This window comes from Marmota flaviventris, chromosome 6 (genome assembly GCF_047511675.1).
Source record: "Marmota flaviventris isolate mMarFla1 chromosome 6, mMarFla1.hap1, whole genome shotgun sequence".
In the NCBI taxonomy this organism is placed as follows: Eukaryota; Metazoa; Chordata; class Mammalia; order Rodentia; family Sciuridae; genus Marmota; species Marmota flaviventris.
Window position 1 is genome coordinate 157,299,083 of NC_092503.1, and position 13,226 is coordinate 157,312,308.

At 47.2% G+C, this 13,226-nt stretch overlaps 3 protein-coding genes across 5 annotated transcripts; 1 reads left to right on the forward strand and 2 right to left on the reverse strand.

The window, feature by feature from the left end:
• Positions 1-652: 652 nt before the first annotated feature.
• LOC139706082 (histone H3.1) lies at positions 653-1,196 on the reverse strand. Its single transcript, XM_071613732.1, has one exon. It carries the CDS (start codon positions 1,123-1,125, stop codon positions 715-717), a length of 411 nt encoding a protein of 136 aa, XP_071469833.1. The 5' UTR covers positions 1,126-1,196; the 3' UTR covers positions 653-714.
• A 128-nt stretch (positions 1,197-1,324) lies between these two features.
• LOC114102735 (histone H2B type 1-C/E/F/G/I-like) lies at positions 1,325-12,540 on the forward strand. 3 transcript variants are annotated; one of them, XM_071613731.1, is made up of 4 exons: positions 2,280-2,363; positions 2,926-3,314; positions 4,123-4,589; positions 5,491-12,540. In XM_071613731.1, the coding sequence occupies exons 2-3, from the start codon at positions 2,938-2,940 to the stop codon at positions 4,127-4,129; spliced, it is 384 nt and encodes a 127-aa protein (XP_071469832.1). In that variant the 5' UTR covers positions 2,280-2,363; positions 2,926-2,937; the 3' UTR covers positions 4,130-4,589; positions 5,491-12,540. The 3 variants fall into 3 exon arrangements, with proteins under 3 accessions (XP_027804047.2, XP_071469832.1, XP_071469831.1); XM_027948246.3 differs by lacking the exons at positions 2,280-2,363; positions 4,123-4,589; positions 5,491-12,540 and adding an exon at positions 1,325-1,426 and having other exon boundaries at positions 2,926-3,318; XM_071613730.1 differs by lacking the exons at positions 2,280-2,363; positions 2,926-3,314 and having other exon boundaries at positions 4,125-4,589.
• LOC114102734 (histone H2A type 1-H-like) lies at positions 1,883-2,849 on the reverse strand. The gene has a single exon (XM_027948245.2). It carries the CDS (start codon positions 2,535-2,537, stop codon positions 2,145-2,147), a length of 393 nt encoding a protein of 130 aa, XP_027804046.2. The 5' UTR covers positions 2,538-2,849; the 3' UTR covers positions 1,883-2,144.
• Positions 12,541-13,226: the final 686 nt, after the last annotated feature.

Here is a 13,226-nt window from a genome sequence, read left to right on the forward strand (position 1 = left end):
AGGCATGGGGATCTCAAGTTAAAGGCCAGCCTCAGCAACTTAAACAGGCCCTCAGTAACTTAGAGACCCTGTTTCAAAGTAAAAACAAAGAGGGTCTGGGGATGCAGCTCAGTGATTGAACACATAATTCCCAGTACAAAATTAAATACAAAGGAGAGGACTTTTTTCCCTCTCCATTTGCATAAAAGGGCACAAGTTTCCCAAGAAAGTAAGGAAGTTCCCTACCACCCCTCATTAGCCTAACCACTTAAAGACAACTCTCACCTAGATGCATGGAGATGCACACAAAAAACGAACAAGCTCTACTAACCAACCTTTACCTGTCATTTTTTGGTCCCGAAATTGCCGAACTCTCAGGAGACAATTTCCTTTTCCTTGGTCTTAAGACATTAGAAAACAATAGGTACAAAATTTCCATCTAAAAGGATGTTTAACTAAAATGATGTTCTGCATCCGTTTGTTCCCAGGACTGCCACGCACCAAGCCAGTTATCTAACAGGTCTGTCACTCCCAAACGTCGGAGTTAACATAATCCGCACTTATGAAATTGGGTACACACTAAGCAAAGGGTGATACGACATTCTAAGAAACGAATAGTATTCATACCTTCCAACATCAACTAACCAAAGTTATTACAGCAGTTTCAGCAAAGTGGGTGGCTCTTAGAAGAGCCTTTGCGTTTGCTAGGTAAAGGAAAGGCAAGGGAAGGGAGCTTTACGCCCTCTCCCCGCGGATACGGCGGGCCAGCTGGATGTCTTTGGGCATGATGGTGACGCGCTTGGCGTGGATGGCGCACAGGTTGGTGTCCTCAAACAGACCCACCAGGTAGGCCTCGCAGGCCTCCTGCAGGGCCATGACGGCCGAGCTCTGGAAGCGCAGGTCGGTCTTGAAGTCCTGCGCGATCTCGCGCACCAGGCGCTGGAACGGCAGCTTGCGGATCAGCAGCTCGGTGGACTTCTGGTAGCGGCGGATCTCGCGCAGGGCTACGGTGCCGGGCCGGTAGCGGTGAGGCTTCTTGACGCCGCCGGTGGCCGGGGCGCTCTTGCGGGCCGCCTTGGTGGCCAGCTGCTTGCGCGGCGCCTTGCCGCCGGTGGACTTGCGAGCGGTTTGCTTTGTGCGGGCCATGGCAGAGGAAGAGAAAACAACAAAGGCTTAGAAGTTGTGCCAGAAGAGATTATGGTTATATACACTCAGAAACATTCTGATTGGTCTCCTTGGTTTTCAAAACTCGCGCGCAATAAAGCCATTGGCTACGGAATCAACAAGGTGATTGGTAAATTGCTGAAGGCTCTGATTGGATGAATTACTTCTCCTGCCAATTCCTCATCTTTTGTCTGTGACCCAGGGAGTTAATTTCCTAGATGTCTAGAGTGGAACTAAGGAACCACTTAGAAGGTCTTGGAATATGCTACTTCTCATTTGTTTGGTATGTGGTGGGACTAGATTCCTAACGCTTTAAGAACGGATGTATTTGGGGGGGGGGGGGGGGGCACCTCGACTGCCCGCGCCTAGATTCAACTTGTGGAAGCTTTGACCTTTATATACATAGGATTTCTGGATGCAGTACCTGGGACATTACCGGCAAATGCCTGGCCCCAGCGTCACTGGGCAAGTGTTAACTGACATGCGAAAGCTAGCCCAAATGGAATGGAGTTTTGCCGGATACCCTAGGTTAAGGTGAAAGCTCGGGCTTACTTTTCAAGAATCTTACATTGCGCTGTTTTTAGCAGTCCAGGTAGCATATTCCTCGGGTACCTTTTCCACAAACTCAAAAATCATTCGTTTATTTTCGGTTTCCTTTGCTAGAGAAATATTCTAAGAATAAAGGACAACGGAAGCTGTGATCTAATCCAACCCTCGATTTCGGAAAATTTGGGCGTAATTTGTATGCCCCTACCAGTCTTTACTTGAAAGCAATTAAAAGCTTTTCTCATTTTCCTTCCTCACAGCTTTCAGGGCGTCTCATTTTCCTTCAGCCACGGGTATAGCGAGTGACCTTAAGGGTTCTGGTCAGGTACATAAAGTTTACCTACTGTGCTACGAAAACTAGGTAAAGCCTGTTACAAAGCTCTTTAAATGTAAATGTGGATGGCTCTGAAAAGAGCCTTTGGGTCTTAGGTAGCTACACACAGACTTTGGTTGCTTCACTTGGCTTTAGCCTTATGGTGGCTCTCGGTCTTCTTGGGCAGCAGCACTGCCTGGATGTTGGGCAGGACACCGCCCTGCGCGATGGTCACGCGGCCTAACAGCTTGTTAAGCTCCTCGTCGTTGCGGATGGCCAGCTGCAGGTGGCGCGGGATGATGCGCGTCTTCTTGTTGTCGCGGGCCGCGTTGCCAGCCAGCTCCAGGATCTCGGCCGTCAGGTACTCGAGCACCGCCGCCAGGTACACGGGCGCGCCGGCCCCGACGCGCTCGGCATAGTTGCCCTTGCGCAGAAGGCGGTGGACTCGCCCTACCGGGAACTGCAGGCCGGCGCGGGAGGAGCGTGTCTTGGCCTTGGCACGCGCCTTGCCGCCTTGTTTGCCGCGTCCAGACATATTAGAATGAGAACCAAAGTGACAGTAATCAGGAAATCTGTTTACAAGTGCGCAAGCAGCTAGCCTTTTATACTCTCCTGCCGTTTTGCAAAGTAGCCTATGCCATGAGCTGAAGACAAGTCTCAGCCAATTAAAAGGCAGATGATTAAAATTTAAAAAAACACCTCTAATTTACATGAAATGTTTGTAGTTGAAAGTTCAAAGTAAGGTGGAGTTAGGGAAAGAACCAATAAGAGCTAGATTTCAAAAATAGCCTATGAGAGGTTAAGATAGTAAAACAGCCAATAAGAAGGAGTTATTCTGCAATCCTTAATTTGCATACAAGCAAGCAAATATTAAGGGTGTTTTGAGCTTGTGCTCACAGTTTCTCTATCTTGGATCCTGGTAGTTGTGTTCCAGTATGCCTGAGCCAGCGAAGTCTGCTCCCGCCCCGAAGAAGGGCTCCAAGAAGGCGGTGACCAAGGCGCAGAAGAAGGACGGCAAGAAGCGCAAGCGCAGCCGCAAGGAGAGCTACTCCGTCTACGTGTACAAGGTGCTCAAGCAGGTGCACCCGGACACCGGCATCTCGTCCAAGGCCATGGGCATCATGAACTCGTTCGTGAACGACATCTTTGAGCGCATCGCGGGCGAGGCCTCGCGCCTGGCGCACTACAACAAGCGCTCGACCATCACCTCCCGGGAGATCCAGACGGCTGTGCGCCTGCTGCTGCCCGGGGAGCTGGCCAAGCACGCTGTGTCGGAGGGCACCAAGGCGGTCACCAAGTACACCAGCTCCAAGTAAACAGTGCTGCGAATGCGTTTATTAAACCCAAAGGCTCTTTTCAGAGCCACCCACAGTTTCATGAGAGAACTGCAACTCAAGAATTATGACAGTAAATTGTTGGAACAAAACATGATACTGACCTTAAACTTTATTTCTGTCTTATACCTGATCAATTAAGAGCAAAATGCAAAGCAGTTAGTGTCCTACGTAATTAGTGTTTGTGTCCACATTGCCTTTTAGCAACATAATTTTTCCAATTCTGACACCGGTTTGGGGAATAGTGAGTGTATGCATAATAATGGGCAGGTCCAGAGGCTTCTGTGGCTCCAAGGACTCTCCCGGTTCTTCCTAACCTGATAATGGATCTTGTCCACAACTACTTCAATTCCCTGAGATTGCGTATTTAGAGAAATAGGTTTCAAGGTCTTCACATTCGTGTGGGGTTCCTTAGCCGAGCCCTTTGGAAGAACAAAGGGAAGGACAAACAGTTCCCGCTCAAGTTCCCACTCCGGTCCTCTATGCAAATGAGGGTTGTAAATAGGCGTGAAGGGCTTAGGTCTGATTGGCTAATGGCAAAACAACCCTCATTGGTAAGATATGAATGCAAAAAGGAGCTTCTGTGGGCTGTTTATCCTAATAGGACCCTTCTTGGGAATTCAGTTTAAGTTCATCTTAAAAATATAGGTCCTTTCAATCCCCAGTACCAAAAAAAAAAAAAAAGATAGGTCCAGATTGCTTAAGGATAGAAATGTGGAAACTCTTGTAAGAATTGCTTTTTAATTTTTGTTTTACTTATCTGTTTATTTATCTATTTTTTGTCAGGGGCTAGAAGGAAGTTCTCTTTCTGAGAATAGCCTGACCTTTACAAGAAACAGCCTGCCTGGGAAACATCTATCTTCCTGGTACATCCTGCAGTTATCTCCCTTGAGCAAACATCCTGCAGCTGGCAGTTTTACAACCTACATCCAGCAACTGCCAATAGGAGAGCTTCCCCATCCCCAGCATATAAATACCCCTGTGTGAACAATAAAAATTTGCATCTTGATCAGAACTCCTGTCTTGCTGTCATCCCTCGCGTCTCTTGTCCCTTCATTCCTCCCCGCCTAGGTTCGCCGCCCTCCTTGATGTTCTGCCGGTGGGGACATTTGGCGCCCAACATGTGCTCGAGCCTTTGACGGAGGGGGGAACGCCATCCTCTGGGGAGACTTGGCCAAGCGGAGTTCGCGATTGCCTCCGCAGACACCACCGAGAGAGAGACAGATCCAGGAGGAGAGTGAGGATGACGCACGGTGAGTGACCCACCATGGGACAAGCAGTCTCGTCACATGATTTGTTTTTGTCAGGCCTCAAGGAGGCCCTCAAGACACGGGGGGCGCATGTTAAGAAAAAGGACTTAAACTTATTCTTTTCATACATAGAAGATTTGTGTCCATGGTTTCCCCTTGAAGGGACCATTGATGATAAAAGATGGCTTAGAGTAGGAGACTGTTTAAAAGATTATTATGAATCCTTTGGCCCAGAAAAGGTGCCTGTTACCACCTTTTCTTACTGGAACTTAATTAATGAAATTCTTAAAAGTTCACCCTTTGACAATGGTACCTTAAAACTTGTCAGGATTGGGGAAGAGGCTATGCAAAAGACCTCTCGTCCCCCCTCGGCATGCCCTTCAGTTAGTATAGACATAAATCCTTCTCAGTCTCCCCAGGACCCTGGGAACCTTCCTGGTCCCCCTCAAAATCCCACCCTAATAAATAAGGCCCCAAAGGTTGCCAACCACCTTTATCCAGTTTTAAATCCTGGAGACACATTGACCCCTGAAGAGGAGGCTACCTTGGAGGAGGAAGCAGCTTGCTACCATTCAGAAGACCCGCCACATCTCAGGACCCTGCCACAGCCTATAGGACTTACAAAGCCACCCCCCTCCTATATCCCTCCTGCCTTTTGTGCTCTGGCCCTTCAGGGGCCAACTGCCCCCCCCAGATATTTTTTCTCCACTTCCCTTACCTAACCTGGCTCCCTTGCGCGAGTCTCTCCAACATAGACGAGAACAGATCCAACTTTTAAAAGAATTAAGATCCCTTGACTCTGAGCTCCGCTCATTAGCCCTAGGCATGGAGTCAACACAAGCTGGCCCAAGGCGGTCTAATACAAAGGCTAAGCCGCGCCATCCGCCTGTTCTTGCCTTCCCAGACACCCGCAGTCAGACAGATAAGCCCGCCCAGACTGAGGACAAAGACTTAGAGGAGGATCAAGAGGAGGAAGCGGGGGACGGACAAGAGGAAGACCAAGACTCAGAGGATGAGGAGCCCACTTCTAGGCAGGAAGGAACTCAGGGTGCCTACAAGAAATTAAGCCTGCGTTTTCTTGAAAAACTTAAAAAGGCTTGTGTTCACTATGGCCCCACTGCGCCTTATACATTGGCTTTATTAGAAAGCCAAAGCGCACAATGGCTTACTCCTAATGATTGGAAATTTTTGGCCCGAGCTACCCTCAGTGCTGGAGACTTCCTGTTATGGAATGCAGATTTCAAAGAGCACTGTCGGGAAACTGTTCAAAAAAATTTAACAAAGGCCTCCTCTAAATCCTGGACTTATGTTAAGCTAGTGGGCAATGCACCTTTTGACACTAACGCTAAACAGGCGCGTTTCCCTGCTGGACTTTTGGCACAGATTCAGATGGCTGGCTTACATGCTTGGAGACACCTCCCTCAAAAGGGCTCGGCTACCACTTCCCTGGCAAAAATTCGACAAGGGCCTGATGAGCCTTATAGCGACTTTGTTGCACGGCTCAACCTAGCCGCGGAACGCCTGCTTGGACCAAGCGAAAGCGAAAGCACCTTTGTAAAACATCTTGCCTTTGAAAATGCCAACCCGGCATGTCAGGATGTTCTTCGACCACATAAGGATAAAGGGGAACTTTCTGACTTTATTAGACTCTGTGCCGGGGTGGGAGCAGCCCATGCCATGGGTCTCGCCATAGGTGCCGCCTTTACCAAGGCCTTTCGCAATCCTGGCTCACGTACTTGCTTTACTTGTAAGCAACTTGGCCATTTTGCACGCGAGTGCCCAACAGGCAAACAGGGCCTAGGGACAACGTCTTCTCAAACTGGGGCTAAACCACCTCCAGCCACCCTTTGCCCTAGATGTGGTAAAGGTCGTCACTGGGCCAATGAGTGTAGATCTAAAACAAATGCCCTTGGACAGCCTATTTCTTCCCGCTTCTCGGGAAACTCCTTTCACGGCCAGCCCCTGGCCCCGACCTCCCCCAGGGGAGGACAAACCCAGGGGCAATAAAGTTTGTCCCCTCCCAGACTCCCAACCTAGTTCAAAATCCTTCTCCACAATTGCCTCCCTCCAACGGGCCACCCCAGGCAGCGCAGGACTGGACCTCTGTGCCGCCACCGATACAATACTAGACTCCATGCAAGGGCCCCAAATAATACCCACTGGAATTATGGGTCCCCCTCCATCTCATATGTGTGCCCTTATTCTTGGAAGAGCCTCTACTACCTTACAAGGTGTTCAGGTCTTCCCTGGCATTATTGATAATGATTTCACTGGAGAAATAAAAATACTGGCCACAGCTATTAATGGAGTTGCGGCCATCCCAGCAGGAACGAAACTTGCACAATTAATACTCCTTCCCTTAAATTCAGGAGGCACTTCCACTGCCCAGACCCTACCGCGGGGGACTGCCTCCTTGGGCTCCTCTGATGTGTATTGGGTTCAGCCTATTTCTCACAATAGACCCACCCTTACCCTACTTATTGAAGGAAAGGAATTCCAAGGAATCCTAGATTCTGGTGCGGATGCTACAGTTATTTCTCAAAAACACTGGCCATCAGGTTGGCCCCTCACCTCATTCTTGACTGACCTTAAAGGAATAGGACAGTCAAAAAATCCTCTGGTCAGCTCTAGGGCTCTTAGCTGGACTGATAAAGAGGGTAATAGGGGAACTGTCACTCCTTTCGTTGTTCCTGACCTCCCTGTTAACCTATGGGGCCGAGATATTTTGAGTCAAATTGAAGTTATTCTTGCCAGTCCCAATTCCATGGTGACTCACCAAATGCTGCGTATGAATTTTGTCCCTGGTACAGGCCTTGGGAGACTGAGACAAGGACTGGTTGAGCCCATACAACCCACACAAAAAACAAATACGTATGGACTTGGGTATTCGGATTTTTAGTGTCGGTCCCTGACCCTCCTGTACCCCATGCAGATAAGATTATTTGGGAGACTCAGACTCCTGTGTGGGTGGATCAGTGGCCCCTTACCCAAGAAAAGTTGGAGGCTGCCTCCAAGTTAGTGCAGGAACAGCTGGCAGCCGGCCATGCAGAGCCCTCAACCTCACCATGGAATACTCCTATTTTTGTTATCAAGAAAAAATCAGGCAAGTGGCGCCTTTTACAAGATTTGCGTGCCATTAATAAAGTTATGCGCCCGATGGGAGCACTACAGCCAGGCATTCCCACACCAGTGGCTATTCCCAAAAACTATTGTAAAATGGTTATTGACTTAAAAGATTGCTTTTTCACCATTCCTTTACATCCCGGGGATAGACCCTATTTTGCCTTTAGTCTCCCTCGCATTAATTTTCAGGGCCCTATGCAGAGATTTCAATGGAAGGTTCTTCCCCAAGGTATGGGCAACAGCCCTAGTCTTTGCCAAAAATATGTCGCTCAGGCAGTAGACCCTGTGAGAGAGCGATGGCCACAAATTTATATTTTACATTATATGGATGATTTGTTAATTGCTGCACCTAATACCTATGATCTTAATAATTGTTACTTGGACCTTTACAAAGCCCTCGCTGCCTTGGGACTACAGATAGCTCCTGATAAGGTTCAAACACAGGACCCTTATACCTATTTGGGCCTTAAACTTCAAGATAATCAAATCCAAATTCCTAAAATACAACTACGTGTGGACCATCTTCACACCCTTAATGATTTTCAAAAATTACTGGGGGGTATTCAATGGCTAAGACCATATTTAAAATTACCCACTTGTGTACTTTTGCCCCTTAATGATATTTTGAGAGGCGATTCCCACCCCTCCTCCCCTCGGGAGCTTACTCCCAAGGCACGACAGGCATTAAACCAAGTCACAGAAGCCATTGCCCAACAGTTTGTTACACAGATTTCTTATGACCTTCCTCTGGTTCTGGTTATTTTACGCACCCTTCATACACCCACAGGAATATTTTGGCAGCGGCATCCACATTTTAAAAATAAAGGCTGCCCCTTGCTTGGGGTCCATTTACCCACCCCATCCTCCAAGGTTATTACTGTAGCTTCTATTATTACTAAAGGTCGCTTGCTCTCTCGACAACATTTTGGCAAAGACCCTGATGATATTTTAATTCCATACACTAAGGACCCAACCCAATTTTTACTACAGATGGGGGATGAATGGGGTATTGCCCTATCAGGTTTTTTGGGAACAATCGATAACCACCTCCCCAATGACCCCCTTTTACATTTTGCCCAATTACATCCATTTATTTTTCCCAAGATTACTCAAAAGGCTCCCATTCCTCAAGCCCTTACTGTCTTTACAGACGGTTCCAGTAATGGCCGTGCGGCCTTTGTTGTCAATAACCAGCCTACCACCTTTGATACTGCTTATCAGTCAGCACAGCTTGTGGAATTGTTTGCCATAACACAAGTTTTTATAACCTTTTTTGATAAGCCTGTGAATATTTATACAGACAGTGCCTACATCGCCCACTCTGTGCCCCTGCTGGAGATTTCACCCACCATTAAGGCTTCTTCCAATGCAGCCTTTCTGTTTCACCAGCTTCAGCAGCTAATTCAGGCCAGACAACACCCATTTTTCTTAGGACACATTAGGACACACTCTGATCTTCCCGGCCCTCTAACACAAGGTAATGCCCAAGCTGATGCGGCAACTCGTTCCATCTTTCCAATTTTTGTTGGCTCCATTCAAAAGGCCACAGAGTTACATAATCTTCACCATCTAAATTCCCAGAGCCTTCGATTACTTTGTAAAATTACCAGGCAACAGGCGCGAGAAACAGTAAAAGCATGCCCTGCTTGTGCTATCTCCCTCCCCATTCAACACTTGGGAGTTAACCCCCGAGGATTACTGCCCAATCAGATTTGGCAAATGGATGTTACTCATTTTCCTGAATTTGGAAAGACCAAATATATACACGTTTCTATAGATACCTTCAGCGGCTTTATTTTTGCATCACCACATTCCGGAGAGGCTACCAAAGATGATGTCCTTTCTCATCTTGTTTCAGCCTTTTCCGTAATGGGTAAACCGACACATATTAAAACAGATAATGGTCCTGCATATACCAGTGCCAAGTTTAAGCAGTTTTGTGCTACCTTGCAAATTTGTCATACTACTGGAATTCCATACAACCCTCAGGGTCAAGGCATTGTGGAACGTGCCCACCTTACCTTAAAGACTTGGCTAACCCGCCTTAAGGCTTCCGCCCTTGTATTTACCACTCCCAGGGATCGCCTTAACCATGCATTATTTGCCCTTAATTTTCTTACCCTAGACAGTGAAGGCCATTCGGCCGCAGACAGACACTGGCATCCCTCTTCTAATTCTGTTCACCCACCTGTTATGTGGCGCGATCCCCTTACAAATAAATGGAAAGGCCCAGATCCTGTCCTCATCTGGGGACGAGGCTCAGCTTGTGTTTTGGATCAAGAGTAAGCAGCCCTAAGATGGTTACCTGAACGCCTGGTTAAACAGGTCAATGACTTACCTCAACCCAGGGACGGAGGCCCTCCCCCTGAGGACAAATTTTCCTCTTTTTCAGATGCAGCCAACAATTTGTATGAAAATCCTCCTACTTGAAGTACGTCTGTTGAACAGGTTTGTACACGGGGGCCTTGGCCCTCCACCTTCCAACATCATGGAGCACCTTTTTGGCTCCCCCTGCGAATGCAAGGGAGGATCTCGGTCTCAGGCTCCCACCAGTTTTACCCAGACTGTTGACTGCAGGACTAAGGTGGCTTACCTCCGTGCTGAGGCTGACGCTAAACTCGGTGGGTTTCACCAGCCTAAATGGGTGTGTGTTAACAAGATTATTTCCTCCAGTACAAGTAAAACTCTCCAATTTGTTCTGCAACTTGTACATATACCATGACGGTGCATGTCTCTTGCTATGCGTCAGCCTCAATTTGTGTTTAATAAACAGGGAGTACAATATTTTCAAGCCTCCCCAACACAAACCAGATCTGCTGAAGGAGTTGGAGTTGCCACAGATACCATCAATGGCTTTCTTGGACATACAAGTTACCACACCATGCTGCGGTTAGCTGGATGCCAAGGCACTGTTGGCAAACCCTCCCGTTGGCCTCTTAACGCCCCTACGGGGGTCTCTGATGGTGGAGGGCCCACGGATGCTGTTAAACATATTCAGATACTTAAGCTTTTAAAACCCCAACTCCCTGAGCTTACATATCATCCCTTAATGCTGCCTAAATCCTAACTTCCAGATTTAGATATTAATACATTGGGTATTTTGGAAACTACCTTTTCCTTGCTTAATGATTCCAATCCCATCCTTGCTAGTGATTGCTGGCTTTGCATGACAGCAGGGGTGATAATGCCCGTGGCAGTTCCTATTAATTCTCCCATAGACAATAATGATACATGCCAACCTGGGCTTCCTTTCAGAGTACAGCCTATGAGTACTTTTACATTATGTCTTTTAGGCATGATGCAGAATAATACCTATGATGTTGATGTTGGAATTAATTCTTTTGGAAATTGCTCAATATTACATAATTATTCTTCACCTACCCCACCTCTTTGTCCCCCCAATGGTACAGTTTTTGTCTGCAGAAGAAACTTGGCCTTCCCCAGGCTTCCGACAAATTGGACCGGTGGCTGTGTTCTTGCCTTATTGCTCCCTGATATAAGTATTGTATCAGGAGACGAACCTTTACCCATTCCTAGCCTAGACACCCTAATAAAAAGACACAGGTGGACAGTACAGGCCTTACCACTCCTTGCCAGCCTTGGAATAGCAACTGCTGTGAGCACAGGTACAGCTGGCTTAGGCACGGCTATACACTCTTACCGTCGCCTGTCTCAACAACTTATAGATGATGTACAAACTCTATCAGGAACCATTAAAGATTTACAGGACCAAATAGACTCCCTGGCAGAAGTAGTCCTTCAAAACAGATGAGGCTTAGACTTGCTGACAGCTAACCAGGGAGGTATTTGCTTGGCCCTGGGGGAGCAATGCTGCTTTTATGCCAATAAATCAGGCATAGTACGCACTAAAATTAAACAGCTTCAGGAAGACTTAGAAAAAAAGACGGAGGGAACTGTTTGAAAATCCACTTTGGAATGGGCTTAATGGATTTCTACCCTACCTTTCCCTATTGGGCCCTTTATTGGGTTTACTTTTAATGGTGTCCATAGGACCCTGCATTATAAACAGGCTGGTACAATTTATTAAAGAACAGATTAATATTTTAGCCTCTAAGCCCATACAGGTCCACTGTCATCGTCTGGAGATGGAAGACTGTGCTGCCAACATTTAAAAGGGTGTTCCACCCTTCTCACAGGCTTATTTCTTAAGTTTACATCCCCACAGACCTCTCTTTCTTATATAAAAGTACAAATAACAGCTTCTGACCAACCATCTTCTGCCCTTGCCATAAGGGTTAAGTTATCCCTCCTCCCATGGACCCCTCCGCTTGGGGGAGGACGCACCCATGCGGAGGGTGCAGGAAGGACTGCAGGAGGATGGATCCACGGATCCCAAAACCCAAGACCTCTGAGTGACACGCTCTGGTGCATGGCGGTTGGCATGCTTCTCCCTCAAAACCGTCTCCTCCAAAAACATGCCAAGGCCACAAAATCTCCTAGTGAGGACGTTCGCTCGGATCAGGAGATATTCTAAGGCCTCCTAGAGGAACAGAGCCTCTATCACCCCCTAAAAACATGGCCAATAAAGGCATGGTCAAATATTTTATATAAGAAAGGGGGAAATGTCAGGGGCTAGAAGGAAGTTCTCTTTCTGAGAATAGCCTGACCTTTACAAGAAACAGCCTGCCTGGGAAACATCCTGCGACCATCTATCTTCCTGGAACATCCTGCAGTTATCTCGCCTTGTGCAGACATCCTGCAGCTGGCAGTTTTACAACCTACATCCAGCAACTGCCAATAGGAGAGCTTCCCCATCCCCAGCATATAAATACCTCTGTGTGAACAATAAAAATTTGCAGCTTGATCAGAACTCCTGTCTTGCTGTCATCCCTCTCCCCACCTAGGTTCATCGCCCTCCGTGATGTCCTGCAGGTCAAGAAAATTTTTGGTCTCCCCATGCCTATTTCTCAATTCATTAACTCACTGTATATGCTTCCCTCCTATTTATATACTAGGTCTTCCTCTTATTCCCACAAATCTCATATACCTATTTGTTAGATGGACTTCTTCAACTTAACAAGTATATGCTTTAATTGGACAGAACCACTGCCTGAGGAGGCCTAGCTTATCTGAACTCACTCTGCCCCTGACAGTGGTCACTTTAGAGAAAATGTGCGAATACCTGTGCCTAGAATGCTGAGGAACACTAGAACACCTCAGCCTTAAAGTGGAAGTAACATCATGTTTAGGCTCTTTCAAGTAGCCGCTGTCTTTCTGACCTTCCCATGGTAATAATCAAGGAGGACCCAAAAAAGTCACTATCTCCCATCTACCCTCAATTGTATATATATAGATGGAGTTAAGAATATACTACCACACATTGTAGAACCCTGATATACTATTTTCAGGTGAGAGAATTTGAGAAACAGCATGTGTAGGACAGTCTCTGACCATGTCCCAGCTTTCTCCTCTAAAGCAGGTCACCCTAAGATTCTTGTGAGACCTGCAAACCCCAGCAGGACTCAACAGGCCTTGCTAGTTTTCCCCTAGTTTAAC